The sequence below is a fragment of the Salvelinus namaycush genome, chromosome 30 (genome assembly GCF_016432855.1).
Source record: "Salvelinus namaycush isolate Seneca chromosome 30, SaNama_1.0, whole genome shotgun sequence".
Taxonomy (NCBI): domain Eukaryota; kingdom Metazoa; phylum Chordata; class Actinopteri; order Salmoniformes; family Salmonidae; genus Salvelinus; species Salvelinus namaycush.
Window position 1 is genome coordinate 21682386 of NC_052336.1, and position 18172 is coordinate 21700557.

Below are 18172 nucleotides of genomic sequence, written 5' to 3' on the forward strand. Positions count from 1 at the left end.
TATTCTGCCACTGTTGTTTTCCTATTGTCTCGGCCTTTAGGCCTATATATCACGGACGCAAGGCATATGAACTATCAGGTTATAGGCGCAATCTCAACAGATAGGCTGTAATGGCATTTCTTTCCTAGCTTCCCCAGTGATTTTACCCACACACTGCTACACGTGTGTGTGTGTGTTTCAGTCTGAGTGAGTCAGCACTAGTTGAGACAGTTGAAGCAGCTTTCACAGTCTAGTCTGAAATGTGACACAGGCCTTGTGGGGAGGGCAGGGCTCCATCCCCGGCTCATCTAGCTCCGCATTAGTAACGACCCACAGGAGGCACGCCTGTTTACAGGAGCCGGCAAGCAGAACCACTGCCCTTAAATTACCTTTAACACCCACACATTGATTTTGTAGCCCAAAGCCGAGTGCTTGTTTTACTATGTCCTGGACACAGACCCACAGTCAATGGTACCGCCCCCCCCCCCCCCCCCCCCCCACACACACACAAAAACAGGGAGGAGGTCGAGCCAGCTGAGCCCAGCCAGCAGCCCCAATGTTCCACCAACAATGGAAAGGCTTTGTTATACACTTAACAAAAATATAAACGCAACATGCAACAATTTCAAAGATTTTACTGAGTAACAGTTCATATAAGGAAATCAGTCAATTGAAATAAATTCATTAGGCCCTAATCTATCTGTAGCTTATGCCTACCCATACCATAACCCCACTGCCACCATGGGGCACTCTGTCCACAACGTTGACATCAGCAAACCACTCGCCCACATGACGCCATACACGCTGTCTGTCAGCTTCTTTGAGACAGTTTCTGACGGTTTGTGCAGGAATTCTTTGGTTGTGCAAACCCACAATTTTATCAGCTGTTCGGGTGGCTGGCGAAGAAGCCGGGTGGGAAGGTTCTGGGCTAACGTAGTTACACGTGGTCTGCGGTTGTGAGGCCGGTTGGACGTACTGCCAAATTCTCTAAAACTAAGTTGTAGGCGGCTTATGGTAGAGAAATAAACATTCAGTTATCTGGCTTCAGTGCTGGTGGACATTCCTGCAATCAGCATGCCAATTGCACGCTCCCTCAACTTGAGACATCTGTCGGTTACAACGCCGAACTCCAGTAAGGTCAAGACCCTGGTGAGGACGACAAGCACACAGATGAGTTTCCCTGAGATGGTTTCTGACAGTTTATCCAGAAATCTTTGGTTGTGCAAACCCACAGTTTCATCAGCTGTCCAGGTGGCTGGTCTCAGACGATCCCACAGGTGAAGAAGACAGATGTAGAGGTCCTGGGCTGCGGTTGTGAGGCCGGTTGGACTTACCGCCAAATTCAACATTGGAGATGGCTTATGGTAGAGAAATTAACATTCAATTCTCTGGCAACAGCTCTGGTGGACATTCCTGCAGTCAGCATGCCAATTGCACAATTGCAAACTTGAGACATCTATGGCATTGATTTGTGTGACAAAACTGCACATTTTAGAGTGGCCTTTTATTGTCCCCAGCACAAGGTGCACCTGTGTAATGATCATGCTGTTTAATCAGCTTCTTGATATGCCACACCTGTTAGGTGAATGGATTATCTTGGCAAAGGTGAAATGCTCACTAACAGGGATGTAAACACATTTGGGCACAACATTTGTGTAACGGCTTTCGTCCTCCTCTTCATCCGAAGAGGAGGAGCAGGGATTGAACCAAAATGCAGCGTTGGAATATGACATACTGATTTATTAAACAAGACGAAAAAACACGAAAACACTTTAACAAACTACAAAACAACAAACGACGTAGACGCACCTGAACATAAGAACTTACATATAACGAAGAACGCATGAAACAGGAACAGACTACATAAACCGAACAAACAAACAAACAAACCGAAAACAGTCCCGTGTGGCGCAACGTACATAGACACAGACACAGGAGACAACCACCCACAAACAAACAGTGTGAAAACACCTACCTTAATATGGCTCTCAATCAGAGGAAATGAAAACCACCTGCCTCTAATTGAGAGCCATATCAGGTCACCCCTTTAACCAACATAGAAACACATAACATAGACTACCCACCCAAACTCACGTCCTGACCAACTAACACATACAAAAACTAACAGAAACAGGTCAGGAACGTGACAATTTGAGAGAAATAAACTTTTTGTACACATGGAGAATTTCTGGAATCTTTAATTTCAGCTCATGAAACATGGGACCAACACTTTACATGTTGCGTTTATATTTGTGTTCAGTATACATGAAGTCAGTTACATGTTCATGTATGGTAGTTTGAAAGTTGAATCCAAGCATGTAATGGTTTTCCGTTACTCAGTGGAGTTTATTTTGTGAATAAACTGAGTGTTGTCATTTCCACTAGCTGTAGCTACGGCCCTCAGTGTGTCTCGACCTCACCCAGATGTTCAGACTGTTTACCATGGTATTACCATGGTAAAGATGAGTGCCATGGCAACATCCTGAGATTAATCTCATGCTTCCACCTTTAGTCAACTTCTCAGAAAGTTAATGTCACCAGTACAACTAAAAACAAAGTCCTTTGTGTCTTCTTGCATTTACACAACTTTGAGTTTGATGATTCATAAAGTGAAGAAATGACAATATTCATGTGAAAGTTGAGTAATGTGCAATAGTTTCACTGCTGCTAAAAGGAGGAAGTAAGACTTTTTGGCCAAGTACAGTACAGACATCAAATAACGCATTTAGAGAACGCACAACCTGCCATAGATGCCACGGTTCAGTGTGCTTATTACTCCCAAATGCAGAAATGTGTTCCACACACACAGTCCTGAGTGTAAATGTCCTTTCCATCCCATGTACGTTAACCATGAAGAAGAAAAGGGATGATAAGGAAAGGGGATACATAGTCAGTTGCACAACTGAATGCATTCAACCGAAATGTGTCTTCCACATTTAACACAACCCCTCTGAATCAGAGAGGTGCGAGGGGCTGCCTTAATCAACGTCCACGTCATCGGCGCCCAGGGAGCAGTTGTTGTTGGGGGTTAACTGCCTTGCTACTGTGTAGACAATTCGGTAAGTGTTCCGTGCACTGTGCATGTGTGCGCGGTGTCTGTCTTTGGGGCAGTGATGATAATGGCAGATGGGTCACACTTTGAATGTGTATCAGCGGTGTTTTTTGTATTTTTATTTAACCAAGGTCTCTTTCTCAGATGAGCCCTGTATACCCACCAAACACATCAATATACACTATATACATTAATATTCACATCAATACACTAAAAGCAAAACACAATCATCGAAAACAAACACAATCTTCAGTAAAAAGGTCCTCAATCAGCCTTTTGAATTGCCATAGAGGCACCAATTCATCCATGTTTAGAGAGCCTTGGAGATCATTCCACAAGTCAGGTGCAAAAAAACTAAGAGCAGATTTACCTAACTCAGTGGAGATAGAAGGGATCTCCAGAGTTAGCCATTCCTGAGACCAGATCTGGTATACTGTACGTCTAGTGCAGTACTCACAGCAAAGACCGAGGAAAACCCCTGTATGTTTTAAGATACTCTAGTATTTGAAGAGAGGGAGAATTCTTTTTGTTGATCATTCAACCTCACACAATGTTGACGTTTTCTTATTTTTAAAAACTCATAGTGAGTGAAAATGGAAGCATTTTCAACCAGAAACGGGTGTGTATCAGTTTTTGGATGATGGCCATGGATGTGAATGGCAGGCCTCCATGTGTTCCCTTCCTCTGGATGTTCACGTTGATATTCAGCAACGGCTCAGCCGCAAAGTGGTATCCGAATCCACTAATTTGAAGGGGTGTCCACATACTTTTGTACATATAGTGTATGTCACGGTTTCCCAAACATCACAAACTGACAGTTAAACTGATAATCACATATCCACACACCCATCCTGGTTAGTGCTCTCAACTGCTTGGCAGTGTTTCTCTCAGTGTCGAAGTTTGACTGGGATCCAAGTGTGTCTAGAGAAGAAAATAAGGCCATGGCTTTTGTGTTGCCTTTAATTTAGGGCTGAGATGCTTATGATATGTTTGTAAACCTAACTCTGACTTAAAACTCACTTAGACACAGCAGCATTCTGGAAAGTTACATGCCTTTGGTTGCTGTGCTTTGTGAGAATTAAATATAGACTGGAAGAAATGCTGCTCAGCCAGAAATACCTAAGTCAGTTCTAGCTACATATGTATTTAGGTTAAATCTACCCTAAAATTCCATGGAGAAAATACTGAAAGTTTCCATCCCATACTGATGAACTGCCCCAGTAGAGTTACTGAATCATGAAGGGGACAGTTCATTATATCTGAAGATCCACTTTCCCGTCGTCTTCTTGCAGATGAACCCAAAACACTTCTCACGACTATAAAACTAAATGAATGATGAAAAACATCTGAAATTTGAATGACCTTGATCATATATTTTTAGCTGTGGGTTGTTAACATCTGTATGATGTGATCAGTAGCATTGGAAGACCAAAGTTCAAATTGGCCCAAAGCAAGTGTATGTTGATCTGTGCTATTGCCTTAAAACCTGTTGAGGACAGAGGGCGCTGTTTTCACTTTGGGGGAAAATCGTGCCCAATTTAAACGGCCTCGTACTCAATTCTTGCTCGTACAATATGCATATTATTATTACTATTGGATAGAAAACACTCTCTAGTTTCTAAAACCGTTTGAATTATATCTGTGAGTAAAACAGAACTCCTTTTGCAGCAAACTTCCTGACAGGAAGTGGAAAATCTGAAATCGATGCACTCTTCTAGGGGCTGCCTATTAAAGTCCTTGATATTTATTAGTTTAGATGCACTTCATACGTCTTCCACTAGATGTCGACAAGCAGTGAGAGAAGAAATTGAGTGTGTAACTTGATCTGGACTCGAATCATAGCTCTTGGCATGACGTGTCACCAGTTTCCTGTTTTCTGGAGAGCGCGAGGAGGGACCTGGATTTGCCTTCTGATAAGCTGCCGTTATGGACGACTAATATCTCCGGCTTTGATTTTATTTGATACATGTGACAATATCATCGTAAAGTATGTTTTTTCAATATAGTTTAATCAGATTATTGAAATTTTTTCGGGAGTTTTGCCGTGTTCCGTTCTCTTCCGTTTGTTGACATGGAGAGATTCGCGCCACTTGGCAAGTGTGCTTGCTAAATCGAGAGGGAAAAAGGCCGTTCTAAATCCAAACAACGATTGTTCCCGACAAAGGACCCCTTGTACAACATTCTGATGAAAGATCAGCAAAAGTAGGACCCATTTTATTATGCTATTTCATATATCTGTCGAACATGTTGTGCTAGTCGTTTGCGCCCAGCTTTTGGGTACTCTCTCGCTATACCTAAGCTGGATGTCGTAATGAAGTTATTTTTAGAATTCTAACACGGCGATTGCATTAAGAACTAGTGTATCTATCATTTCCTATACAACATGTATTTTTTAGTTATGTTTATGAATAGTCATTTGGTCAGAATATGTGTGTCAGAAAAAGTGTCAGAAAAATATCCGGACGTTGTGGGAAAAAGATGCTACGTTAGCACAATGTATAACCACTGATTTCAGCTCTAAATATGCACATTTTCGAACAAAACATAAGTGTATGTATAACCTGATGTTATAGGACTGTCATCTGATGAAGCTTATCAAGGTTAGTCAAAAATTAGATATCTTTTGCTGGTTTGTCACGATCGCTAACTTTTACTACTGGGGAATGGCTTGTGTTTCTGGCTATTGTGGTAAGCTAATATAACGCTATATTGTGTTTTCGCTGTAAAACACTTAAGAAATCGGAAATATTGGCTGGAATCACAAGATGCCTGTCTTTCATTTGCTGTACACCATGTATTTTTCAGAAATGTTTTATGATGAGTATTTAGGTATTTGACGTTGGTGTCTGTAATTATTATGGCTGCTTTCGGTGCAATTTCTGATTGTAGCTGCAATGTAAACTATGATTTATACCTGAAATATGCACATTTTTCGAACAAAACATAGATTTATTGAATAACATGTTATAAGACTGTCATCTGATGAAGTTGTTTCTTGGTTAGTTTGGTTGGTTCTTGGTTAGTTAGGTTGGCTTTGTGCATGCTACCTGTGCTGTGAAAAATGTCTGTCCTTTTTTGTATTTGGTGGTGAGCTAACATAAATATACGTGCTGTTTTCGCTGTAAAACATTTTAAAAATTGGACATGTTGGCTGGATTCACAAGATGTGTACCTTTCATTTGCTGTATTGGACTTGTTAATGTGTGAAAGTTAAATATTTCTAAAAAATATATTTTGAATTTCGCGCTCTGCCTTTTCAGTGGAATGTGGGAGGAGTTCCGCTGGCGGAACGCCAGAGCCAGACAGGTTTTAATCAATTACCAGAATGTATTCAAACAATGCCTGAGATACATCATCAGTATTGTTTGCCACTAACTTTGGTTCACTATGAGCAATTGATCAAGTATTTTATAAGTGAGACACATTCTGGCCAGTGTAGGTATTCGGGAAACACTGTATTAGCACAGAGATTTCAAACCCAGAGGCGCAACATGGCGATAATTCCAGGAACGCGTTGCCAAGCAGACTAGACAGACCAGACTTGGGGTTTGGTAAGTCAATGGGAGAGGTGAAACATGCATGCGTTGTTCATTTTCTCAAATTCTAAAGGCAAAACCTAGATTGGAGCCGATGTCTGTCATTACTAAAGCTCGTGAAAGTGACAAACTGACACGCTTTTAATTTTGTCAAGGACAATTTTATATTGAAGGAGTGTGTTTTGGTTTGACGGCCTTCACGTGCGTAGTTCGGCGCGACACGACGGTTAGACCTGATGAAGTGTTTCTGCATGAGCTATGCTAGCTAACGTAGCAATAACATCGCCTACAAGTGTGATCGGGAATTTCTATTGGATAATCTTAAAAATAAAATAAAAATCCCCTTTTTTCTCCCCAATTTCGTGGTATCCAATTGGTAGTAGTTACAGTCTTGTCTCATCGCTGCAACTCCCGTACAGACTTGGGAGAGGCAAAGGTCGAGAGCCATGCATCCTCCGAAACACAACCCAACCAAGCCGCACTGCTTCTTGACACAATGCCCATCCAACCCGGAAGCCAGCCGCACCAATGTGTGGAGGAAACACCATACACCTGGCGACCTGGCCAGCGTGCACTGCGCCCGGGCCCGCCACAAGAGTCCCTAGTGCGCGATGAGACAAGGTTACCCCTTCGGCCAAACCCTCACTAACCCGGACGACGCTGGGCCGATTGTGCGCCACTCCATGGGCCTCCTGGTCGCGGCCGGCTGCGACAGAGCCTGGACTCGAACCCAGAATCTCTGGTGGTACATGCAGTGCCTTAGACCACTGTGCCACCCGGGAGGCCCTGGATAATCAGTTTCTGCTTATCTTCATTAGGGCAGCGGTTTACCTCACTATTCTCTTTCACACACACAGACACACACACACAACTGTGAAGGTGCTGTCATGAGTGTCCTTTGAATGAACTCGGACATAATCCTCCATGTAGGTGCTGCTTCTGTCAGCGTAATTGGATTGAGATGAGTGGGAGGAAGTTGAATGTTGAACTTCAACAAGACATAGTTCCATAATGATAAACATACTGCTTGAACGCTCAATTATATGCTATTACTCACGCATCTATCTACAGTACAGTACTTGGACTCAGTCAGGGAAGACTAGCTTCTCTGTTAGGTCCCAGAACCACTCAGTTTGTATGTTAGGTCTGGAATCTGACACCAGCCAGCGCCATCCAAAGTCATTATTGGTGAATTAACAGTGAGCCAAGGACAGGTGTGGGACTGGCCCGGCTTCAGAGCTTTGTCTTTCAGGCTGCAGTAAAACATGATACAGATGGAGGTTACTCATTAAATGAGAATTTGACTTCCCGCTGATGCCTCTGGCTGACCTGTAACCAGATAACAGACCGCCACCGCACTGGCCTCATGCTGGCCAGTCACCACAGACACAGGAGTGCTAATGCGGTTTTTAATGAGGAGCGTGGAGCTCCAATGCCCAACACCTGTTGCGGGCACACATTTAGATGTGCTGAACTAACTGACTGCCTAGGGCTGAGGCTGGCTGACCACGGCCAGAGAAAACCCTCTCGGATATCTAGGGCATTGGGCAGAGCTGGGCCTGCAGCCAGGCCAACTGCCCATAGGCCCAGTGGTGCAGTCCCTCCAAGCCAAAAGGATATGGCACAGCATGAGTGAGTAAGGGAGAGGAAGTTGAGCTTCCTCACCTCACTGAGTTATTTTATGAAGAGATTAATTAGAGATTGAAAAGGGATCTTAAGCACTTACAAATTCCTAACATATTGTACGAATTGGAATTCGTAACATATCATGTGAATTGCATGAAGAACATATACAGTACCAGTCAAAAGTTTGGACACACCTACTCATTCAAAGGTTTTTCTTTATTTTGACTATTTTCCACATTGTAGAATAAACGTGAAGACATCAAAATTATGAAATAACACATGGAATCATGTAGTAACCCAAAAAGTGTTAAACAAATCAAAATAGATTTTAGATTCTTCAAAGTAGCGACCCTTTGCCTTGATGACAGCTTTGCACACTCTTGCCATTCTCTCAACCAGCTTCATGATGTAGTCACCTGGAATGCATTTCAATTAACAGGTGTGCCTTGTTAAAAGTAAATTTGTGGAATTTCTTTCCTTTAAGAGTTTGAGTCAATCAGTTGTGGTGTGACAAGGTAGGGGTGGTATACAGAAGATAGCCCTATTTGGACCAAGACCAAGTCCATCTTATGGCAAGAACTGCTCAAATAAGCAAAGAGAAACAACAGTCCATCATTACTTTAAGACATGAAGGTCAGTCAATCCGGAAAATTTCAAGAACTTTGAAAGTTTCTTCAAGTGCAGTTGCAAAAACCATCAAGTGCTATGATGAAACTGTCTCTCATGGGGACATGAAAGGAAGAACCAGAGTTACCTCTGCTGCAGAGGATAAATTCATTAGAGTTAACTGCACCTCAGAAATTGCAGCCCAAATAAATGCTTCACAGAGTTCAAGTAACAGACACATCTCAACATCAACTGTTCAACTGACTGCGTGAATCAGGCCTTCATGGTCAAATTGCTGCAATGAAACCACTACTAAAGGACACCAATAAGAAGAAGAGACTTGCTTGTGCCAAGAAACACGAGCAATGGACATTAGACCGGTGGAAATCTGTCCTTTGGTCTGATGGTTCCAACCGCCATGTCTTTGTGAGACGCAGAGTAGGTGAACGGATGATCTCTGCATGTGTGGTTCCCACCGTAAAGCATGGAGGAGGAGGTGTGGGGGTGTTTTGCTGGTGACGCTGTCTGTGATTTATTTAGAATCCAAGGCACACTTAACTAGCATGGCAACCACAGAATTCTGCAGTGATATGCCATACAATCTGGTGTGGGCTAAGTGGGACTATCATTTGTTTTTCAACAGGACAATGACTCAAAACACACCTCCAGGCTGTGTAAGGGCTATTTGACCAAGAAGGAGAGTCAGTCAGGCTATTTTATGGAGTGCTGCATCAGATGACCTGGCCTCCACAATCACCTGACCTCAACCCAATTCAGATGGTTTGGGATGAGTTGGACCGCAGAGTGTAGGAAAAGCAGCCAACAAGTGCTCAGCATATGTGGGAACTCCTTCAAGACTGTTGGAAAAGCATTCCAGGTGAAGCTGGTTGAGAGTGCCAAGAGTGTGCAAGCTGTCATCAAGGCAAAGGGTGCCTAATTTGAAGAATCTAAAGTCTAAAATATATTTTGATTTGTTCAACACTTTTTTGGTTACTACATGATTATTTCATAGTTGTGATGTCTTCACTATTATTATACTATTCTCATGGCATACAATTATTTTTTGCAGAGCGTAACATATAGTGCGAAATGGATGACTGTACACAATTGTGCACCATTTTCAGGGACCTATTTTTGGCTTGTGAGCGCTACTTTCAAAACTACTGGCTGAAATGATACAACACCTTTATAATACATCTTTAAGCAAGATGATATTACAGTTGGTTAATTTATCTGCTTGGCAGGCAGGCATCTCTTTTTTAGCTTCTATTTAGGATATAGCTCATAAAAACCTGATTTGATTAATTGTTAAGTTGTTAACCTCTTAGCTTTCACCTTTGAAACCCAATGTAAGTCAAGGTATTAATTTCAAAAGAAATATATCGATTTTTGCGATTTACATTTTCAGAGAGCAATTAGAGAGACAAATCCTTTCCATTGCAACAGACCTCCTAATACTTGGCTTGACAGCTCAAAAATAGCTTAACATTGAATTGCATTTAGAGCTGGTGTAATGCTCATCATTCATTCCCATGAAGAGGAGATGAGAAGGAGTGGAAGATCATGGTGAGACCTTAACCCCATAAGTGCATCACTCACACGTCATTGGAAACCAGAGAGTGGGCTGAGTTACAGTGAGAAGACCCTTCAAATGCGTCATCTATCCATGGGTCTAGGGTCCCTCAGCAATATAGCAGTTACTGTAATTATTAGTGCCAGAGATAAGAGACAGCTCTCAAATGGCTCAGACTCAGCAGCAAGCTGTAACACAATGTCCAATATTCATAACTATGTAGACGGGCAGTGTTATACATGTCTCTCATATCACAACTTAAGGGCACTAGTTTGGATAATATGTAGTGTAGGTGCTCCTATGTTTGTGTGATGTTGTACGTCAGTTAAAACGGCATGGGTCATACCAATAGTATTAATTGTGTTCTGTCCAGTCATGCTTATTCTGCATTCTTGGTTTTGAACCTGACAGGATAGTCTATAAGGAAACACTGTAGGGAAGTGTAGTTCTTCTGAATTTCAAAATAATTGCACTTCAAACTATATCATCACTTCTTGCAACTGTAACTCGGCCATATGGCCTTGCAAACTCCTGAAGAAGAAATTACAGCCAAGTGGGAGCTACAAGCTAAAACTCACACCATTCAACATGTTAGATTATGCCTCTCTGTAAGCATTCCTCACACACTTGCCCTGACAAGCCTTGTGCTTTTTACTTTCCATTCCTCCAGTAACGGGATTACAAAATGCCTCATAATGACCCTGATCTCCCTGCTTGTCAGGAGAGGCAGGCAAGCATCAGATGATGATGATGATAATGATGAGAGGGGCAGAGTACAGAGTCAGAGAGAGGGCTGTGAAGTGTTAAAGAGGAGGCTGCAGGCTGAGATGAGAACTGGGCATATCAAAAGGCTTTCTGACTTTTACGACAGGGTCCACATTCTGTTCTTCACGCTGAATGCTACTTCTGTTATGGGCCATTTTATGGAAAATTGCTTCCTCGTGCCGTCGTCTGACTGCGCCGCTTGAGTTCTGGATCTGAATTGAGGTGGTGGTGCAATATCCTCCCCACACATGTTCTCAGAGCCTCCGCTGCCTTTACTGGTCAAAGAGAGAAAGAGGGAGGGAGTGAAGGGAAAGAGTGACGGTCTGTTCAGGTTGCTTGGCTAGCGCCGTTATCTTCTCGGGCCACATGGCACACGCCTTTGCTCTCTGTACATCAGGTGGAGAAGTCTCCCACAGATAGGTGGAGAGTGGTGTTCATTTTTTCCTTTCGAACAGGGTGATAGATGGGTTATTATGTATGCAGAAATAGTAATAACCCCCTTGAGCACCGCATGGCCATTCAGACCTCCAAAGGGCAGACCTGGCTGTTTGTCACAAGATACTACATTCATACTAATGGAAATATTCATAATGTTTGAAAGGGGCACGTATTAGATGATTACTTTCTATTTTAAGGGCAAAACTATTTTAAGGGCAAAACTGACAGAGCTGTTTCCTCCCCTGGCACCCAAGAGCATTTCGTATTATTCTGTACATAAATCCGAGACACTCCGTTTAGTATGATATGTTACGTTTGTATTGTATTAATTTGTGGATCTCCATCATCCATTTCGTATGATATGTTACAAATTACAATTCATATGATATATTATGAATTACAATTCATGCGATATGTTACTTATGGTATGTTATGAATTCCAATTTGTTGTTGCTAACGTTAGCTAGGTGGCTAACGTTAGCTAGCTCTAGTGTTAGGGTTAAAGTTAGGAGTTAGGTTAAGGGGTTAAGGTTAGGGAAAGGTTAGCTAAAAGGTTTAAGGTTTGGGGAAGTGTTAGCTGAAAGGGTTAGGGTTAGCTAACATGCTAAGTAGTTGCAAAGCAGCTAAACAAAGTAAGTAGCTAAAGTTGTCCTTGATGGGATTCGAACACACAACCTTTAGGCTGCTAGATGTTTGCGTTATACGTTCACTCGTCCACCCCGACCAACTACCCTACTTTCGTTTTTGTTTGAAGTAACTTGTCTTATGTAACCATACCAAAAGTAACATATTATACTAATTTGAGTGTCTCGGATTTACATTTACTATGTCTAATCTATGAGACCAGTCTGCTGTCACAGAAGTAGAACAGTTTCACCCATCACGGAGGGAAGGGAAACCAAAGAGGAAGTGATTGTTTAGAGGATTGAAGAATGAGCATTGTTTCATAGAGCTGCAATGTGCATGAACAATGAATAGAGATTGACTTGGCAGCATGCACTTCTTGCCATGCCAGCTAGTTTGTTAGGAGTTGACTCAGATTTGTTGAAAAATGTTCTCAGGTTTCAGGAGGTTATAAGAGTGAATAGTACCCATATTTTGCAGTAGGGCAGCTCAAGTTCCCCATTTCTTATTCACACACCACACATACTCAATGGCGCTTACGAATCTTTCATTCCAGCAGCAAGGTGTCTTTCAGAGAGCGATTCTAGTTGACAAAGTTCCCCTCCTTTGTTCTGGCTTGTTTAGTTTTGTCTAGTTTTCTCTGTTTAGGCCCTACTATTGTCCTGCGGATCACACGTGAATGGCTTGTATCCTTTTTAAATTGCTACCCTTAAGGGCATGTTATGATTCTTGACTTTCTCTCGCTCGCTCTGAAATGATAACAGTAATAGAATGATAACAGTAATAGAATGATAACAGTAATAGAACGATAACAGTAATAGAATGATAACAGTAATAGAATGATAACAGTAATAGCATGCAGAAACGGGAAAGTTTGAGAGTGAAGTAAATTAACTCTTGTCTGTCGAAAGGAATTTCTCTGTTTGGAAACATGAAAATTATCGAGAATGGAGGTCAGAGTGGCCGCTAGTTATCCAGGAACAGACACTGACAGGAGGGCTGGTTGCTTTCAGATTCTCAGTTCTCCTCGCTTTTTATTTTCCAATTCCTCGCAGGCACACAAGAAGATTTTTGTGGGAAGCTCAGTATTTGAGCATACAGTGTGTGCAGTGTGTGTGTGGGAAAGACAGAGGAAGGGGGATTGTCTCTGGCTGTAGGCCTCATGCAGGGCCTGCCAGATCTATAGGCTTTAGCAGCTGGCAATGGGATTCATCATCCTGGAAGCCCTTTACAGCCTGTGCTCCAGGGAGGGGTTGTCTCTCTCCACTCACCCCTATAACCCAGCTCTGTGTCTGGCTGGGAGAGCTGCCCTGACTCTGGCTCCCCACCTTCTCCTCTCTCCGTCAGAACAGAAGAGCTGGGATCAGGCTCCCTGGGCCGGCCTCAGTCCAGGAACAACCCATTCGCCCTAGTAGATATGAATGGATTAGATAGGTAGGCTATCCCGCAATATGGCAATCTAGAGCTGCTATCATATGGTTTTAAGCCGTGGATCCACAACTGTGGACGTGGCTTTTTCTCCGCTGTACCGGAGAGTTGCAGTAGAGCATGTAAAACTGTCAAAGCCCTATCACATCCATTCTGGCCATTTCATTTTAATTATCACATAAAGCTGTCCTCATTAGTTGATCGCCCCACTGTCCACATGGAGATCGGGTCCTATTTAAACACGCAGTTGATTACTTAATGGCTTCCATGAGCCATTGTTTCTCTCCCTGAGCTCAGCTGACATCATGGAACGCTGTGGCGTCTCTGGAAAACTGCTCTCTACATTTCCCCTTAAACTCCTCTCTCTTCAGCTACGCAGACTCCAGCAGAATAATAGGATCAGTGTGAGTGCCCAGGTGATAGACTGATAGACTGTAGTGAGCCTAGTTAGGGTACTTTCCACTGGTGAGTTCAATAAGAGCATCCATCCAGCTGTATAGTAGTGAAAACACAAGACATGTTGAAGACGGCAGATCTGGGACCGCTGCAATGGAAGACCTCTGTGTGACTCATTCTAACCAGAGCCAATGAGTCAGGAGGAATCACAGGGATCTATCGAGACCCATTGAACCCACACCGCTGTATGAGAGTGACGTACATAATCCACTCAACTTCTGTGAGGGATCTATATGTCATTCAACTATCCATTTTGAAGATCTGACCTTGTGTTATCTAGCAAAAATGTTAAAGACTGCAATTACGCTCAGTATTAACCAGGCCATCATGATGAATTTGAAAGAAACATAAGATTGCGTTCAGGATCATTGTGTGCTTAACAAACTTTAACATGTAAATATCAATATAGCGTTGTCTTTTTTGAGTGTCATAGTTAGTCCAGTTATAGCGCCAATTATAGTGCAGGATTACTCATAGCCACTGTTGACGAGGACGGTTACACAGTTACCAGTTTAGTGTTTCCCAGATGTTTTGCTTGACATCAGCACCCTGCTGTTTATTCCAAAAATGTTTCCATTTTCCAGTATCTATCCCTCCTCTCACTACCCTTTACCCACTTGGCTCATCCAAGACGCTTACTCACCCACTCCTCTCCCATATCATCTCTCTCTCACTCCTCCACCTCTCCCTCTCTTTATATCCTCCCTTTCTCCTTGCTCTTCCTTTCCATCTCTCTTTTTTCCTCTCTCTCCTACCCTCCCCCTCTTTCCCTCTCCAGCCGTCTCTCTTCCCGTCTCTTTGACCCGTGCCGGACTGGGCTGTGTTCACATACCTGTAGACTGAGGTCACTGTGAGGGCCAGCTGTGGGCCCCTGGAGTCATGTAGCTGTTGGCTTCACTGGGCCTGGCAGGCAGACACACTTGCTCACAGACCCAAACGAGTGATCGCAGTTGGCCTCGCTTCTTAAATTTTCCCTCGCTTTCTCAACTTCCTCCCTCCGTTTTCTGCTGCTAAAGGTTATTTGTCATTTTCAATCGCCTTTGATGTGACTGCCATGAACAGTCTGAGTTGTGTGTAGTGTTTCTGCGGTGGGGTAGCTCTGTTCTGTATGCACATGTGAGCTGCAGTCACGTGGCACTTTCTGTTGACAGTGTTTTGTGGTGTGCCTGCCTTTTCGCAGAACATGCCTTAGGTATTTGATTTTCTTTCTCTCATGTTACATGTGGTGACACGGTCATGTTGCCGTGCCTCCGCTATGACTCAGCTAGCTCCAGGAAGATGCTAAGATGTGATTGAGGAGCTGCTGTTAGGACCAGGGTGAGGTCCGTGAAAACTGGGCGTCGGCCCATCTGATTAACAGGCATTTGGCCACGCTACCGGGGAAGGCAAGCTGCAGCGAAGAGCAGGGATCATATTGGCGCCACTGCCTTTTAGTATTTGTCAAAGCACTGCTTTGTCTGAGTGAGAGGAGCCTTTAACTGACTGGGTTGGTTTCTCTGAGACACTGCTTGTCACAGTCACTGTCTTACCACGTGTTCTCAGAAGCACCACTACACTACACTGAAAACACTGTAAATGCTTGGAGGGTGGAAGGTATTGCGATCCGTTAGCTCTGATATTAGACAGATCCACTGTGAGTGTGTTGCTCATGACCTGTGGCAATTACTCACATTGGAAACATCTTTTAATCAGATTTGGCTCTGGCAGTAAACACTAAAAACTGTGATCTTCACTGCTGATCTGTGTCACTTTTTCTCCCGCCTCTTCCAGGCTGCCCTGCATCACTCACTCCTATCATCTATTACACACACCTGCCTTCCCTCATCACACGCATCAGCGATATTGGACTCACCTAGACTCACTCATCATCTGTTTATTTCCTCCCCTATATTTGTCAGTTCCCCAGCTCTGTTCCCTGCTGCTGCATTAATTGTTTTTTGTCTGTATTATTAGTTTGCTGATGCTGGTCCTGTCTTGTTCCATGTCCGTTCTTTATTAAATGTTTTACTCCCTGTACCTGCTTCGTCTCTCCAGCGTCATCCCATGTAACACTCTGCTTTACAGACAGGCCCATACAGTTTAAAAAATTCAATCACCACTATCTACTGAAGCCGATTTTAGAAGCGATACAAATTTGTTTTCTAAACATAATCTTAAGGTAGCAGAACAGTGATCAGATCAGCAGCTTGGACTCTCCCAATAGTCTTTGCCTAATGGAGACGATCAAATCAAATCAAGTTTATTTTATATAGCCCTTCGTACATCAGCTAATATCTCGAAGTGCTGTACAGAAACCCAGCCTAAAACCCCAAACAGCAAGCAATGCAGGTGTAGAAGCACGGTGGCTAGGAAAAACTCCCTAGAAAGGCCAAAACCTAGGAAGAAACCTAGAGAGGAACCAGGCTATGAGGGGTGGCCAGTCCTCTTCTGGCTGTGCCGGGTGGAGATTATAACAGAACATGGCCAAGATTTTCAAAATGTTCATAAGTGACAAGCATGGTCAAATAATAATCAGGAATAAATGTCAGTTGGCTTTTCATAGCCGATCATTAAGAGTTGAAAACAGCAGGTCTGGGACAGGTAGGGGTTCCATAACCGCAGGCAGAACAGTTGAAACTGGAATAGCAGCAAGGCCAGGTGGACTGGGGACAGCAAGGAGTCATCATGCCCGGTAGTCCTGACGTATGGTCCTAGGGCTCAGGTTCTCCGAGAGAGAGAAAGAAAGAGAGAAGGAGAGAATTAGAGAGAGCATACTTAAATTCACACAGGACACTGGATAAGACAGGAGAAGTACTCCAGATATAACCAACTGACCAAAATGATGACATTTTGAGTGTAAAAGGTCAGCTCCCTCTTCAGTGTTCTTCCATTGCAGGTTCATGTTCAGTCAGCTTAGCAGGATTACTATGTGGAGACCTTTCTATTTGCCGTACAGTAAACAACCTCAAGTTCAGGGAAAAACTGCCAAAGCCCTGGAAAGATTGGCAAGAACATTTAAATACAGGAGAGTCCCTGACTGTAAGTCAGTGGAGATAAGGAGTCACATCTCCTCCCTCAGTCAACACAGGAGCTATAAAACAATGACATGCCAAATGGGAAACATAGAGCCTCTCTGGCCAGGAGTTGGACTAGGTGGAGTTGGACTAGGTGGAGTTGGACTAGGTGGAGTTGGACTGGGTGGAGTTGGACTGGGTGGAGTTGGACTAGGTGGAGTTGGACTAGGTGGAATTGGACTAGGTGGAGTTGGAATGGGTGGAGTTGGACTAGGTGGAGTTGGACTGGGTGGAGTTGGACTGGGTGGAGTTGGACTGGGTGGAGTTGGACTAGGTGGAGTTGGACTAGGTGGAGTTGGACTAGGTGGAATTGGACTAGGTGGAGTTGGACTAGGTGGAGTTGGACTGGGTGGAGTTGGACTAGGTGGAGTTGGACTGGGTGGAGTTGGACTGGGTGGAGTTGGACTAGGTGGAGTTGGACTAGGTGGAGTTGGACTGGGTGGAGTTGGACTGGGTGGAGTTGGACTGGGTGGAGTTGGACTAGGTGGAATTGGACTGGGTGGAGTTGGTCTAGGTGGAGTTGGACTGGGTGGAGTTGGACTGGGTGGAGTTGGACTAGGTGGAGTTGGACTGGGTGGAGTTGGACTGGGTGGAGTTGGACTGGGTGGAGTTGGACTAGGTGGAGTTGGACTAGGTGGAGTTGGACTAGGTGGAATTGGACTAGGTGGAGTTGGACTAGGTGGAGTTGGACTGGGTGGAGTTGGACTAGGTGGAGTTGGACTGGGTGGAGTTGGACTGGGTGGAGTTGGACTAGGTGGAGTTGGACTGGGTGGAGTTGGACTGGGTGGAGTTGGACTGGGTGGAGTTGGACTGGGTGGAGTTGGACTAGGTGGAATTGGACTGGGTGGAGTTGGTCTAGGTGGAGTTGGACTGGGTGGAGTTGGACGAGGTGGAGTTGGACTGGGTGGAGTTGGACTAGGTGGAGTTGGACTAGGTGGAGTTGGACTGGGTGGAGTTGGACTGGGTGGAGTTGGACTGGGTGGAGTTGGACTAGGTGGAGTTGGTCTAGGTGGAGTTGGTCTAGGTGGAGTTGGAC

The 18172-nt window shown here is 43.9% G+C and overlaps 1 protein-coding gene across 1 annotated transcript in view; it reads left to right on the plus strand.

The window, feature by feature from the left end:
- The first annotated feature begins 768 nt into the window (after positions 1-768).
- LOC120025055 (piezo-type mechanosensitive ion channel component 1-like) overlaps positions 769-18172 on the plus strand; it is a 78914-nt gene continuing 61510 nt past the window's right edge. The window contains exon 1 of the mRNA XM_038969493.1: positions 769-817. Coding sequence (XP_038825421.1) covers positions 769-817 — 49 coding nt within the window. The remainder of the gene's footprint in view (positions 818-18172) is intronic.